At 34.0% G+C, this 16,039-nt stretch overlaps 1 protein-coding gene across 5 annotated transcripts in view; it reads left to right on the top strand.

Annotated features, from left to right (window-relative positions):
* Positions 1-16,039, top strand: part of GRIA4 (glutamate ionotropic receptor AMPA type subunit 4) — a 459,907-nt gene that overhangs the window by 407,737 nt on the left and 36,131 nt on the right. For all 5 annotated transcript variants that reach the window (XM_027095677.1, XM_027095680.1, XM_027095679.1 and 2 more), the window contains 2 exons: positions 2,074-2,272; positions 8,017-8,264. In XM_027095677.1, the coding sequence (XP_026951478.1) occupies positions 2,074-2,272; positions 8,017-8,264 (447 nt within the window). The remainder of the gene's footprint in view (positions 1-2,073; positions 2,273-8,016; positions 8,265-16,039) is intronic.

Genomic DNA, 16,039 nt, shown 5'->3' with positions numbered 1-16,039 from the left:
TGGAAGGTTGCCTATCTCCACTTAATTTAGTTGTTTTTCTGGGGTTTTATCTTGTTCCTTCATCTGGTACATAGCCCTCTGCCTTTTCATTTTATCTCTGTGAATGTGGTTTTCATTCTACAGGCTGCAGGATTGTAGTTCTTCTTTCTTCTGCTGTCTGTCCTCTATTGGATGAGGCTATCTAAGAGGCTTGTGCAAGGTTTCTGATGGGAGGGACTGGTGGTGGGTAGAGCTGGCTGTTGCTCTGGTGGGCAGAGCTCAGTAAAACCTTAATCTGCTTGTCTGCTGATGGGTGGGTCTGGGTTCCCTCCCTGTTGGTTGTTTGGCCTGAGGTGACCCAACAATGGAGCCTACAGTCTCTTTGGTGTGGCTAATGGTGGACTCTGGGAGAGCTCAAGGAGTACTTCCCAGAACTTCTGCTGCCAGTACCCTTGTCCCCGCTGTAAGCCACAGCCATTCCCCACCTCTGTAGGAGACCCTCCAACACTAGCAGGTAGGTCTGGTTCAGTCCCTTATGGGGTCACTGCTCTTTCATCCTGGGTCCTGACGCACACACTACTATGTGTGTGCCCTCCAAGAGTGGAGTCTCTGTTTCCCCCAGTCCTGTTGAAGTACTGCAATCAAATCTCGCTAGCCTTCAAAGTCTGATTCTCTGGGAATTCCTCCTCCCGTTGCCAGATTCCCTGGTTGGGAAGCCTGATGTGGGGCTCAGAAACTTCACTCCAGTGTGTGGACTTCTGTGGAATAATTGTTCTCCCATTTGTGAGTCACCCACCTTGTGGGTGTTTGATTTTATTATGATTGCGCCCCTCCTACTGTCTCATTGCAGCTTCTCCTTTGTCTTTGGATGTGGGGTAATTTTTTGGTGAGTTCCAGTGTCTCCTGTCAATGATTGTTCAGCAGTTAGTTGTGATTCCAGTGTTCTCACAAGAGGGAGTGAGCGCACATCCTTCTACTCCACAATCTTGAACAAATCCCCAGTTTTATGGTTTTAAAACCAGGATTAAGCAAATGTTAAGTTAAAACCAACAGGTGTCACTTATATAATAATGGTTAAGAAGGGAGCATTTTAAGCTAGAAATGCCATTGAAAATATGAAATCTTTCCTCATATTAAGAAAATGTTTAAAAATAATTTGTCACAGGAATTTAAAATAGTCTGATGGTCCTGTTGAATGAGATCAATTATGATTATGCTCTGAATTTTTATTCATTTCATTCTCACTTTTCTTCTGCTCACCCACACATCCCTGATAACCAGAGAAATGGTGAAGAGAAAATGTTCTTCTGAGCTCTAGCCTCAGTTTTCAGTGCCGTTACACTGCATATTAACAAGTCACATGCTTTGGTCTCAGGTTGGAAGTGGCAGAGAGAACATTTTTATACCAGTGTGTAAAGAACTTAAGACATAGCTCATCCTCCATTCAGATAAGAAATGGAATATCAATCCAACCAACCAACAAACAAAACATTCTTAACTATGGTTACTTTGAGACCAATCCTAGATCTTCATGTGGTCCAGCCCCACCTTGGCATATGTCCCATCCATCTTGGCATAGCTCTGACTGAAGGTAAAAACAAGTTCTCTCAGAAGAGCATCTGCCATCTTGTATCAAATCTAAGAGCTCACCAATTGTTAAGATGTATTCCTATTTTATGTGCCACAGAGAGAGAAACAGTGCTGCCAATCAAACTATGGTACTGTGTTTTATCTCATCAAACATAGGTTGCATCTTAATTTCAGAGATGTTAAAGTGCAAAAGGGATCAATGAATTTAAGTAAGCATTCCTCTTCTGGACCTGAAGGAAAGGCTTTTGGTTCTACATTTCTGCCAAGTAAGCAATAAAAAGGAAAAGTATTCTAAATGTGGCATTTACATATACATATACATTCAATATAGCAAAAAGGATGTCAGGTGATACAGAAATACTAGAACCATTCTGAGTAGACTATTCAGAACATAAAATGATACTTGTAATTATTATTAAACATACACGGTGAACTGATGGTATTTCTTTTCTTTCTCTATGTTGATTATAGAAAGGAAAATGTTATTATCTTATCCATGTTTAGATCCCTCTCAGGTCGAATTGTTGGAGGTGTTTGGTGGTTCTTTACACTCATCATTATATCATCTTATACTGCTAACCTCGCTGCTTTCCTGACTGTCGAGAGAATGGTCTCCCCCATAGAAAGTGCGGAAGACCTGGCCAAACAAACAGAAATTGCCTATGGAACATTGGATTCAGGGTCAACAAAAGAATTTTTCAGAGTAAGTGGAGGGGAAAACTAAAAAGGAAATGTTCATAACTTTCAAATTCAGGCAATTTTGCCAATTATTATATTATGGGCTCTAGCTATTATAAGTTTTGCAAACATAATGGTAACTGCTATGTTTAAACATAGCAATGCTATATACTTCTACTTGGATTTTATAATCACTTTAATATGAAAAAGCTAATTGATTTATTCACATTGCAAGAGGGACCCTTACTAAGGAAAAGTAACAATAAAAAGGTAAATAAAGCAACTTTATAACATAATTTATCCCAAAGATTCCAATATTCATAATGCTATGAAGATACTTCATCTGGCAAGATTTGGATTTATCTATGCTTTGGAATTTAGAGCATAAAAATGAAAGCATGGCTTTTTTTTTTTTTCAGAATACATTTACCTTGCTGCATTTGAATCCCAAAACCTTAATTTCATGTTATAGTACCTATATGATGTTTATTATTCTATAATCTATTCTGTAACAATGGATTTCAAAGCAATATATTTGCTTTCTCACATGATAATGGGAACAAGAACTACTAAGTTCTAGCACCTTTGTAAAACATTGTATGATATTGCATTTTTGCTGATTTCTCTGCTTTTGCAGATAAAATTGTTCAAACTGATATAATTGCGTTTCACATATGGATATAATTCCTTTGGCTTGCCATTATGATGGCAGGTATTTTGGAGGTTTTGGGGTTTTTAGCTGTTTGTACCACTATAAGGATGAATTTTTTGATCTGTGAATCTCTTTCACTCTGCTTTTACTTAAATCCAGAAATTTCACAATGTGTGATCAGAGATAAGGGTTAATTTTGTGACTTTAGAACCAAAAAACTAAAAAGTGGTCAGGGTGAAATTTTCACAAATATTTCATTAGGTAATTGTGGCATCTTATATTTAACATCAATTGCTTAGAGACTAAATATTTAGTAATTTAGAAGACAAGATATGTTTCACTATTTCCTAAACTATTGTGTAAAATTAATGATAGCCCTTTAAAGTAAATTCACACTTATATACAGTACTTGGGAGATTACATTTTCATTTTAAATGTGTATATTTATTGTTTTCTCACTCAGCTTGGAAATTAAAAACAACAAAAGATACTACTCCTTAAGCCAGCCTTAACTTTCATGCACTTGAATTTCAATAATATTTCTTTTAAAAAAAAATTCAATTATAGTATTCTTAGATATGACAGATGTTTATGTAACACTAAATCAGGAACAAATCACTCAAAAATTGTGCCAAACCCATCATTGCACATTGTTTTCAAAAAAACAGGCAGTGAACACCTTTGTCAACAATTTGGAGCATTACTAATAGATATAAAATTTGTAAATTATAAACTATTTGTAGATTTTTCTAAAACTGTGAATAATAGTCATGACAATATATTTTATTAACAATATTCTATGGATAAACTTAATTAGCCAAATTTTTTAACTTACTGAGTGCATTCCAGTCTCTAAAGCTTAATATAGTAACACATAATTCAGTACTTTTACACATAATTCAGCATAATTTCAGTACTTTTCTGGAAATCTGTGTTTCCACCCAAAAGAAACTAGGTAAAATTTAGTGACTTTGACTAAAAACCATTACGTATATGCATCAAAATAGAATACAAATTTGTGCTATCATTTACATTTTACTGAAAAATGATGACTGATTTTCATGTAAATAAAGCAGATATTTGTAGGTTCATCATTTTGCCTTGAGTGAGAAAGGGGAAAAGAAATATCATATTGATTCCCTGAAAATGTTTCAAAAATAACTCACTGTAGAGCTCTTTGGCATCAAATACATTGAGAATGTTATTTCTAATCTTTAGAGAGTTTTTAAAAACTGCTCAAGTTTGAAAAACTAATGAAGTAGGTAAGAGAATATATTGATTAGAAATATAGGAATAAGGAAAGCTGCTTCCTAGATACAGAGCCTCCCATATAAGTAGTGCAGTCACCATGCCCTGTTTCCTTTCTGTCCCACCCAATTATAGTTTTAAAATTGAAAGAGTGTTATATGTATAGGTATTTATGTTGCAGAATAGTTTGAACCCTAATAGGACAAGAAAATAATTTTCCCTGGAAGCATACTTCCAGGAATACATAAATTTGAGTTCTCTGATAAAAATCTCCTTCATTTCCTACCCTATGTTCTCCCTCCTCTCTCATACATGATCACCTGGTTTAAATAAATCATTTGTCTGATGGGTTGTTGAGGAAACAGAACGTGAAAGGTATTTTTGCCCTTGTCAAAAATGTTTTCTTATAGGAACACAGTAATGGTACATCTATCAGCTTCACTAAACTGCCTCAGGAAATGAATACTCAGCATTTCAAAAAATGTTGCAGTTGTTCTGGAAAAAGAATTAGGCCATGGGAGAAAATTACATCAGAATTCAACTGTTGCCTTGGTTTTGTACCATTATGAAACTTGATATGTTTCATGTTCTGTGCCACTTGTTAAGCATACACATAGAGGCATTTAAAGGAATTTTGTACTTGTCACTTAATGACAGGCTTTTTTAAGGTACTTTTACATTATTATAAACCTGATTTAAACACACTGATTTTCATTTCAGTGCAGATTTTATCCTGTACCTGTTTCAGTCATCAGTGAAATCATGAATGCATAAATGAGATGGATTAGTATTTCAGGGCTTATAATATTATCAAATAGTACATTGATAAGCTCTTACTGGAACATCAGTCTTGCTGCATAAGCTACTAAAAGCAGGAAATAATTTACCTGATAACAATGTAAATATCAACTATAGTGCATGACATTTTTACATATTTTCTATTAAAAGCAGAAATGGCAAAATACTTAATTTTGAAAAATTAAAAGGATGGCACATTTTTAAATCTCCAAGAATTATTATAAGTAATGAAATAATGCTTTAAATAGTTTCCCATGCATTGTGTTTCACAATAAAGATGAAACAAGTAAATCTGAGATCAATTTTATAATTTAAAAAAAATGACATATTATCTTTGCTTATTACCTTGAGCATATTCACTCCCCAAACCTGATCTTTAAGTAGATATCACAATTGAAGATAAAGATGTAAAAGTCCCACTATCACTACATTTATGAGCTTACTGGGTCTGCAAAAATCTCATTTTAGTCTGTCTCATCAAATTTATAAAAATTACCTTATCCTCATTCCTTAGCAAACACCCTCTTACAGTCACAAGTAAGGCACAGCGATATTATTTCCAGTCCTTTACCTCCTGAATTTCCCAACCTCACCCTCTCCACCATGTGGACTTGATTTTATCTAAACCATGCCCCTTTAAATCAGAATCAGAATTTCTAAACATTAACATAGTGACACACCATATAAATTTTTTTTCCAAAAAAGTTTCTTTCATCATTCCTCTATTTTCCACTGAGAGTGTGTATTTTATAATTTCTATTATACATAAGAAACTAAGCATAATTACACTACAGATTCCTCTTTCTTCTGGACTTCAAAGGAATTAATTTAACTTCTTTTGCACTTAAGGTATATGTAATTCAATATATTTAAACAAAAGCAGTAGTAATTTTCCTCACATTAATATTATGGGAATGGACATCTATAAAATATCAATGACCTAAAGGTATTTTATTCCTTTAAAAAAATCATTTGCTTTAATATTATGTTGCATTCTATATAGTTAAATTATCTTCATAATTACCAAGCCCTAAAAATACTCTTTTTCCATTTTGCTGCCTTAGTTTTGTTTAGCTGTTCTCTTTTCCTTTAATAAGATATAAAAAATAAGTAGAAAATTGCCAAGTAACTAGCATGATTCTCATATTCTTAAAATTTTTCAAAAGAAATTTAATTAAAATAATACTCAGATTTTATTTCCTCTGGTTTCAATGTAGTATACATAGTGAAACAAAAAATATAGAGAGAACTCTGTACCTTTTGGGGTGTAACTCTGAAGTGAAGTTATCAATACATTAAAAAAAGTGATTATATGCCTAAATGATGTTGTTTAGCAACACATCTAAATTGAAATCATCAGGATAGATGTTTAAACACAATCAGTATCAAGTGATCCAGAGAGTTGATAATTTTCAGAAATTGGAACTCATTATAAAATGGAGTAGTTCATACTCTAGAAGAGAACTTCATTATCAGAGATGGAGTGAATGAGGCCTGGCAACATGGCCTCCCTAGTGGATCTCATGGTTAAGGGTTCTGAATCCAGATACTCTTCTGTCCTGGTACAATATAGAATCTTTGCAACTGAATTATATTTGGCATAGAATTTTCCTAATGTGAGGATTTCTGTAGCCAGAAGTAACCTGTCATTACCTAAACACGCATACACAAACATATCAGAATCTCTGAATCATGAGATATTTTCAAGTGTTAATAACATAAAAACATTTCAGAGGATACAGGATATCTATTTCCTATCTGATATTTATCACCATTTGAATATACATTAACATAAAATATCTGGGGTTTTTTGGTGTTTAGGTATGCAAATCTCTTATTGTGTGACTTATTATATAGATTTATCGATTACTAAATTTCCACCTTATGAAGCCAAAATTTTGAATACCACTTTTATCAGTTTCTTTGTTCACCTGAGTAATTTGCTTTTACCCAAAACATGTATTCTTAAATTTGCTATTTGAGTACCTTGTTGATTATTGAAGATTTGCTTCTTGTTGGATTCTATCTTCTGGTAAACAAAACAAGGTTGGTGTAAATAAGTATACATGCTACTCAGGATTTGGCCTCATGCTTAGATTTAGGTTTGACTGAAGTCTCCATTACTTTTAATTTGGATCCAGATGTAAAATTTCCACATCTTGCTATTGAACAAAATTAATTGCACCAGATAAAAGTCTGTGTGTATCATTGTATTGTCAAACACCAAACAGGATTTGGGCTTTTCTATTTTATTAAATATATCCTTTGGGGACATTTGAGTTCATTTGGATATATTTTCGTGTGAAAAAATGTGTGGATGAAAAAATCTAATATGAATGCAGATACCAACAAAATGAATTGGATAAATTAAGTCCTGCAAATAATGTAGATACAGCCCAAATAAACAAAAATATAAGTAAGTTTCTTGGCTGAAGTCAAGGGATTAGAAAAACTAACTCTCCAAAATATAAAGTGGGAAAACAAGAATTAGTTCTCTTTAAAGTTTAATATATGTTCTATTTGGAGATTTTGTTAAAAAAGGTCTAAAAATGTTTTGGTGAACCTAGTTTGATTCTTGTTTTATGGATATTTGGTTTGTAAACTAGGGCAGATTTCTCCTCCTCCTTTGGTGTTCAAATACTGACTTGATAGGGACTGCACATTTTGTATACATTTTTTTAGAATGGTTTACATTAAAACTTTGAGGCATGGAAAAATATGAAAATAAAACAATATAACAACTCTCCTTGTTTGTTATAATTCAGTACAACTCTCTCTATGGCTGTCTACATTTTATAATAATAATAAGTTGTTCTTTAAGCAGTTGAGTAAGGTAGTTATTATGACATGAGGTACCTTTTTCTCCAAATATCACTTTTAAATGTCTTTCATTTCAGTGATTTTCTTAAACAGTTGTAAAAGGCAGTTTTCTAATTGTAAAAGAATAATGTTATTATGGCAAATTGCAATTAGAGGGTAACGTAGAAGGTTTTATCCTTATCTCGGTTCAGTCAATATTAACATCTTGTTCCCTTCTTTCCTGTATTTAATTTTATTTTAATGTCCTCCAGAGATCAAAAATAGCAGTGTATGAAAAGATGTGGACCTACATGCGATCAGCAGAGCCATCAGTGTTCACTAGGACTACAGCTGAGGGAGTAGCTCGTGTCCGAAAATCCAAGGGCAAATTTGCCTTTCTCCTGGAGTCCACTATGAATGAATACATTGAGCAGCGAAAGCCATGTGACACAATGAAAGTGGGAGGAAATCTGGATTCGAAAGGCTATGGAGTAGCAACACCCAAGGGTTCTTCATTAAGGTGGGTGGAATAGTATAACAATATAACATGTGTTGTTATAGTATTCCACCTTCCCTGATGTCCCTGAGAGAATTATTTTGTTTTGTGTGTGAACATGGTATGTTTGTTTGTTTTTCTGTTTCTCCATTTCATATTTTTTGCTCAACAATCAGGTATTTTTTTTAATTTTAGAATAATTAATCTTAATTGACATATATCTTTTAAGGCCATATAAAAACCAAACTGGTTGAACACTAGCTGCTTCCAGTGGGCCTAAAACATGGGTAGCATATGCTTCTATATCTCATCAACTTTTTTTGGTCACTGAAATCTACATTCTCATTGTGTCAGTAATAATTCTACATTTTTTCATTATTTTTAAAATTATGCCTGCCTGCTAGTTTCTAAGAAGAAATCAATATCTTCTAGAAAAACACTTTTTTTCCATTTCAATGTTTCATTTATTATGACATCATTATATTTTAGAAAATCCTGAGTTGTATCAATGCTAACTTTGTAAATCACATTTATTTATAAATGCAATTATGATCAGAGGGAAAACTGGGCTCTGATTTTATTGTGCTTACTCAAGTCACACTCTCTACTGTTGCAAAGGGAGTATGGGGTAAGTAAGATCTGTAAAATTAGACCCAGTAACAATTCAAAATTGTTCACACATAGACCCCTAAAATGTGACTTATGACCAAAGCATCACACATGTGGTTGGTAGTCCACATGTGTTAAAAGTGAGACTTTGTTTCTTAAGGAAATGTTGGTAAAATCTGCCCTTTTCACCCTTTTGGTCCTGGACATAGAAAATTCACATGTTTATGTCCAGGAGGCAGAGTTTCCTATTTTCCTTAAGTAACAAAGGCTGCTGTTGAATTGCTGGGGTTAGAGCAAAGCTGGGGTCAAAAGTGACGACTGATAAATTACTCTGGTCTCAGTGCTGCTTAGGAGAGATTCATACAAAGCACAGATTCAAGAAGAAATCAGAATCTTTGCCAAAGGAATTAACCAAGAACCTGGTCTTGAAAAATGATGCTTCTGGTAAGCCTTTGAAAAATGAAGGTAATGAGACCTGTACTGTTGCCTAGTAGGAGTGAAAACAATATAAAATTATATGATTGGTTTCAAAAAGGGAACTGCAATGTACTTTAGGTATATGTGCTGGGTGGGGGAGAAGTTGAGACAGATATAAGAAACAAATACTAGTACTGAAAAGTTTGTGTTAAAACAGTATTTTGTGTTTGCAAACAACACTGTAATAATTCAAGAGGGGTTCCATGGTATGTTCAAAAGGGACAATTTTTAAAGGAGATAGAACAAAATTAGCCAGCAAAGACATATTTGGGTGTAGACTTTGGCAATACTGAAGTCAGGTTTATTTGAACACACTTCGCATATGAAACTGGAGAAATGTGCACGGAGAAAGCCAAACAAATAAATTATCTATGATAAAATTCTACCCAAAAAGATTTCAGCCATTCAGAAACTAAAAGTGACATTAGAATATCTGGTCTTTAAGGGAATATATTGTTTGATGCAACATGAGAAATATGTAATTTCAATGAGGCCATGTGGCAAATAAATCTCTATCGAAATAGTAGTAAATAGAAAGGGAGACAGCAACAGAGGGTGATATGTAGATTACTGTTCACACTATTGATTACATTCACTGGATGTAGCATTTGCTCTTAATTAATTCTCTGTGGATGTAGCTGCCTTGTCCTCTGTCTTGTGTCTACTGATAAAGTCAAGTTCCAGGGACTGAATTTGGCCCTCAGATAACGGTGCGCCTGACTCCCATTGATAGCAAGAGTGTTCCCTCTTAAATGTACCACTTTGTCAAATCCACACTACAGGGATTGTTTAGGGAGAAGCTGAAGGGCTTCATCTGTCTAGAACTGTATAATAATCAGCTATTGGCCTCCCCCTCTTTTCCTGTCTTTCCCTGGATCTTGTTAATGAGGCAATTGTTAAACTCAGCTTCCTGGGTTAAGAGTTTGTTTATGTGCTTTGCTTTATACATGCCACAATTTCCTGAGCAAGCTGGCCCCTGCATGACAAAACCACAGTCATTTTGTCCTGTCTTTGAGAATACTGGAAGTGCACTGAAGGCTAACCACCATTCACCTTACCCACACCTCCTTACTCCCCCACACCCAGCCCAACTAAGCAGGAGGCTCATTAAGCTTAAATTCTCATTCTTATTCAACTAGTAACCTTCTGCTTCAAAAGAGGCAAACTAATATAGAGATGGACCAATAGGCACCTTCTGTATAAATGACGAAATTCAAAATAATTAGTCATCAGAGAAAGATCCAGAAGGCATACCTTCATCAAGAGTATCTTTGAAAACTTTCTGCCTCATTTGTTCAGTTGAGACTAAGTCTGTTTTCCCACAAGATCTATTTTTTTAACCAAGTTTTTAGGTTAATAGTTCTGGACACATTGAGATTGGTCTGTTTCACTGTCATTAATTATGGCTTTCTTCCAAACGCTGCTGTTTTGATTCATTGGGTAATATGAGACTTTATGAAAAGGAAAACAATCTTTCTTCTATATCAGTATAACCAGAGAATGCAGACAAATGACTAGCAATCTTCTGTTGATCTAGGGAGTTTTTTTATTTCCAGATCTTGCTGTTTGGTCAAAATGCTTCAAAATAAATGTCACAGAAAAGAGTAAGAGTAGGATATATAATCAGGATGGAAAATCAAGACTTGGGTCTTTAATGTAGGCTTTAAAACACAGGCAATCAGGATCATCACAGAGCATATATCTGTGACTAGGGTAACAAATATTAAGCCAGTTATGACTGGCACCCATCTTTATGGCAGAGAATGATATTCAAAGCTCCCTATTGTTCAGAGAGACTTTATTTCAGGCTAGCGTTTGCTGGGCATACACATACGTAGCATTTCACAATGTTAAAACCATCAAGCTATCACTAACGGCTCTCAGTAACAGAAGGCCAGTAAGTATGCTCAGAAATTATCAGTATATTATGATTTGACATAGATTCTCCAATTTGTAGGTGATAGAATGATGCCAGGTATATTGATGTTGTTAAACTTAGAATCTATAAATTTTAAAATTGAAAAGGAAAGCAATTATAGGTAAGTGTACCTACAAGCTATAAATATCAGTGAGTCAAAAAACTTAAATCTTACTGGCATTACTATTTGTTTTTCTAAGTTACCTTCCAAAGAATACTTTCAGGTCTTATTGTGAGATAAAAGGGTAAAATCTCTTATGTTTCACTATCTCCCTACTTTGATATTTCTCCTGAATCTTCTTTCCACATACACAATGCCATTTATTCTACATGAACTTCCTTCTCATCCCTTCTCCAGTACCCTTGGCAATCCAAAACTCTTGTAAAAGCCTTCACTGGTTGAGAAATTTTTAAAGGTTGTTTTAAAATAGACACTCTAGATGGCATAGCAATGTGATGTAAAGTTTAGATGAAAGAGGAAGTGTATTTTGACTATACTATCAATACTATCAACTTTACTATGCAACTTTAGTATAGATACGTACTATACTATAGTATTTATTATCTAGGAAAGTTGTATACTTTACTATCAAAAAGTAGTTTCTTTAGTGTATTATCTATATTACACTAGTTTCTAGACTCTCAACTTTACCATGCAATAAGTAAACTGATAAAGATTGTTTAGAGTAAATCATAATTTATTTAATACAGATTTACTGACTATTAAATAGTTGTTAAATGAGAAATACCCCTTTTAAAAATATTCATGGTATCTAGTATCTTCAAGTACTTCCAGGAAACAAAGAAGTGGATCATATCTTCAGAATTTTCCTGGCCTTTGTAAAGATTTTTATGCTTGACCCTAATGTTTGAAGCCACATTAAAAAAACTAGTGTCCTGGGGATTCCATGGCAGTCCAGTGTTTAGGGCTCAGCACTTTCTCTGCTATGGTCCCGGGTTTGATTCCTGGTCGGGGAACTAAGTTCCCACAAGCCGTGGCACAGCCAAAAATTTAAAAATAAAACTAAAAAAGAAAAAACCTAGTCTCCTATACTTTTATTATTCAATAGGGATAATTCCCATTCAAATTTTGCCTTCTCTAAAGATATTTGTGGAACTGTGCCTAATATAAGACAAATGATCTGTCGTTAAAAAAAAAAAAAAAAAGGTCTTTCAAGAGAAAGCAGTTCCAAAAGAACTTGATCAGTGGTTGAAATCTGGGGAAAAGTGAGGCCCATTTGGACTTGCTGATGCCCAGTTACAGGAACCTGTGGCAACAGGAGCTGCTCCTTTGAAACCAGGCACATCATGCTTAGTTTACAACAGGCAACTCAGAGCCCCCACAGCAATATCATGGCAGAGGAGAGGAAGTACTAAGAATGGGAATTAGAATAGCACATCTTCATTGGACTTTTTATTTCGGTATTTAACACAATCACTGACCTCATAAGACACTTGTCTCAAGTCTAAATCTGTATCAGGGTAAGTAGAGTTCTCTGTAGGCCAAATTATGTTTCTTCAACTTGGGAGTATTTTTTTAGGGCAGATGTATTAAATTTAATATTCAAATTCATGTGTGAAAAATATATTATCTTGAAGGAACCACTTTCCTACATAAAATTTCTGAGATATATTTAGTCATAAGTTCAGGTATACTTGGAAAGTTTAGAAAGAAGGAATTTGCTGGATGCTGTGTGTGACACTAAAGTTGTAGTCTGTTTTTGGTATTAGTAACAAGTCAATTGTTAGCACTTAATGTAGACACTAGTAAAACTTAAAAGTACAGAAATTTAAAGTGAGTACTTAATATTACTTAGCAGCACTTGGCCTCAAGTAAATATACTTTTAACTTATTTTCTGGAAATGAGTTGCAGCAGATTAGTACACAAGTATGGGTTTATTTTTAACTATTATGGAAAGGGAGAGATATGTTTTCATTTATGAATATCCCTCATTTTATTAGGTGGCATATTAAAAGATGCTACAGATAACTTAGTTTTTGAACTTAGTTTTTGTGATCCCATTATGTTTTGGAACATAGTCTGTTGGCCTAGGGATTAGAAAACACACTCATACAAAAATCATTTGCACCTCTCAGCATAAACGCACACAAACACATGCAAATCCCCCTGGTTGTGATATGCTTAAACACTTACTCAGTTTGCTATTAGAGATGTGGGTACCAAGTATTTTACATTCACAAACTGAGATGTCACATGGTAAAGGTATCAATGCTAAATGTGTCCCAGGGGAAAATAATCCCCTTTAGAATTCATGCATCCCATCTTTCTCTTGCTAGATACTGAGTACAGTAGGAAACATAACACTTTCTATTGCCATTTGAAATTTTAGATTTTTCATTTAGCTCTTTCCTGCAGTCAAAAAATGATTAAATTTACAGCTCCCCATGAAAAGGAAAAAAATCCTGCATTTTTCTGCATTTCTTTAAGATCACCAAGTATTATACATTTTCCATTCTCCCTGCTTGTAAAAAGAAAAAAATGCCAATATGATTTGCCTTCATTCATTTGCCAATTTATTCAACAGATGGTTGCTGGGTTCCACCTGAGAATTTACCAGAGAGTTTTCAAGTTGTTCATTCTGGCGATGTTTTGTGGCTGCCGTAGGTAACACCATCTGAAAGTTTAAATTCAGTGTTTACCTGTATATGCCTCCTCTCCATTACACTTAGAAGCTATATTTTAGTAACTTGCCTGAGAAACGTGGATAATTTGTGGCTGTTTTAGTTTATACCACTTCAAAGAGGATTAAATTTAATAAGATAAAACTGCTACAAAAGAAGTTTAACAGTTTAAGCCTTCACAACCTGATTTGACAAGAGATCTAAGTTTAGATCTCAATTTTGACAGTTCTGTGAAAAGCCAGAATTCCAAGCTGTTGTTCTTTAGTCCCACACAATTGTCTTATAAACAAATATATTAAGTGTAAAGAATCCCCCAAAAGAATATCTATATCCTATAAAATTCAAGTTAATTCAGTTGCAACACACAACTAATGTGAGTGTAGAACCTATAGCCAACCAAGTCAAGCAGCCTTGACCTACCCATGCCACGTGTATTTAGGAAACATATAGTTGTATCTAAGGATAAAGTTCATAATCTGATATGTAATAAACGTGCTGTAGATGAACTTATCCCTATATTAGTAGTGTATTTAAGTGTTTCCTCTTGATATATGTCTAATAGTTTGACAGGTTCCATATTATGTCACTCATCTTTACACATCATCTCACTACAAGGATTGGTTTCCAGAAGCAATTGCAGTGCTAGCGCTCAGGTTATAAAGGGGACACAAAGGAACAACAAAGCAAGTGAAAAGGGGTCTGTTTGGCCAAAACAATATCAGCCAAGATGGGGCTGGTTTATTATTCATATTTAAGAGAAGGAAGATAGAATAGTTTGGCAGTCATTTGGAATGAACTGGGAAATAGTAAAGACCCTAGTTTAGAATTATATTCTGCTTTAATTTAAGTAGGGATAAGAAACTGTAGGTCATTTATTTAAATATTTATTTCTCCCCAAAAATCAGTCCTATAATTCTTGTTTTCAGAATGAAATAACATACATTTGAAATAGCTTTGCCACAAACATAGTCATACACACCTGGCAACACCTGAATAGAAAAGTCACCATTCGAGTTTTTAAAATACCTAGCCTGGCCACAAGCCTTCTCAGAAATGGGCATTATATTGATTATGAGAACATTTTAAAAATAATAATCATAAAAACAGAAGTTAGAAATACTGTGAATATATTGTTTATCCTCCTTAATACCAGGAATAGCTTTTTCATGATTAAAAGTAGTTTATTTTAAATGGACAGATTCCAAACTTTCTGAAAACCTAAAATTCATTGTTAGGACTCATTCACAGAATGAAATACACTTTCAGAAACTTCGTAAAGCCATTTCAATATGTTTCTTTACTGTCACACAACTCAATAATGAAAGAATCATTAAAGGCATAAAAATTTTCTTAGCATTAATTCTGCCTTTCAAAGTATACAATACCAAAATATGGAAGAAATCTATCACTGTAAATACTATTGACCAAACAAAGTCATGACATCATATTGAAATAATCTAGATTTTATTTATCTTAACTTTTTCTCTAGGGTACTCAATGAAGAAATTAATACACAAATATTTTTTACAGAAATGTTAAAAATTCAATCTGTTTTCTCTAAGTGTTAACTATTTGGGAGTTTGCCAAAATAAAATTCAAATTGGAGTCAATCAAACAAATGTGACACAAGCAACTCACTTTCAAAGACAACATAAGAGTATATGGACCCTCTCCATTGTTGCTTCACTACACAAAAGATTATATAAAAACTGTCAAGAACTACCTGCAAGGCCTCTGCTATTATAGAAGCCTAGTTGTTTCATATTTGGAGCTGACAGATTTGCAACTTCTGAACATCCTTTTAGATATAGTAACAGGCCAGAATCCTGTTAGTAACTAAGAGAAGACATCATCAGACACCCGGTCCCTAGTTTCCCCTCTTTTCAGGAATTTGCAACTAGGATCACAAAAAAAGTATTATCAATAAGTACAGCTGCTCTAAGTTGCTAACATCTTTAGCATGAAAAGTAAATTTAAAAGATAAAAAGAATGTGAAATAAAAAACTTAAAATTAAACCAAGTATCCAGAACCCTAAATCAATGCCCTAACTTTTGGCTTATATTTGAGGCTAGGCTAATCAGAGGTAAATAGAAGTAAATGGGATCCAAGAAAAACTGACCTGATTGTCTTCCAGAGTAAAAATGAAGGTC

Source organism: Aethalodelphis obliquidens, unplaced genomic scaffold (assembly GCF_003676395.1).
Source record: "Aethalodelphis obliquidens isolate GAN/ISIS:26980383/991018 unplaced genomic scaffold, ASM367639v1 scaffold93, whole genome shotgun sequence".
Lineage (NCBI taxonomy): Eukaryota > Metazoa > Chordata > Mammalia > Artiodactyla > Delphinidae > Aethalodelphis > Aethalodelphis obliquidens.
This window is presented reverse-complemented; position numbering and strand designations above follow the sequence as displayed.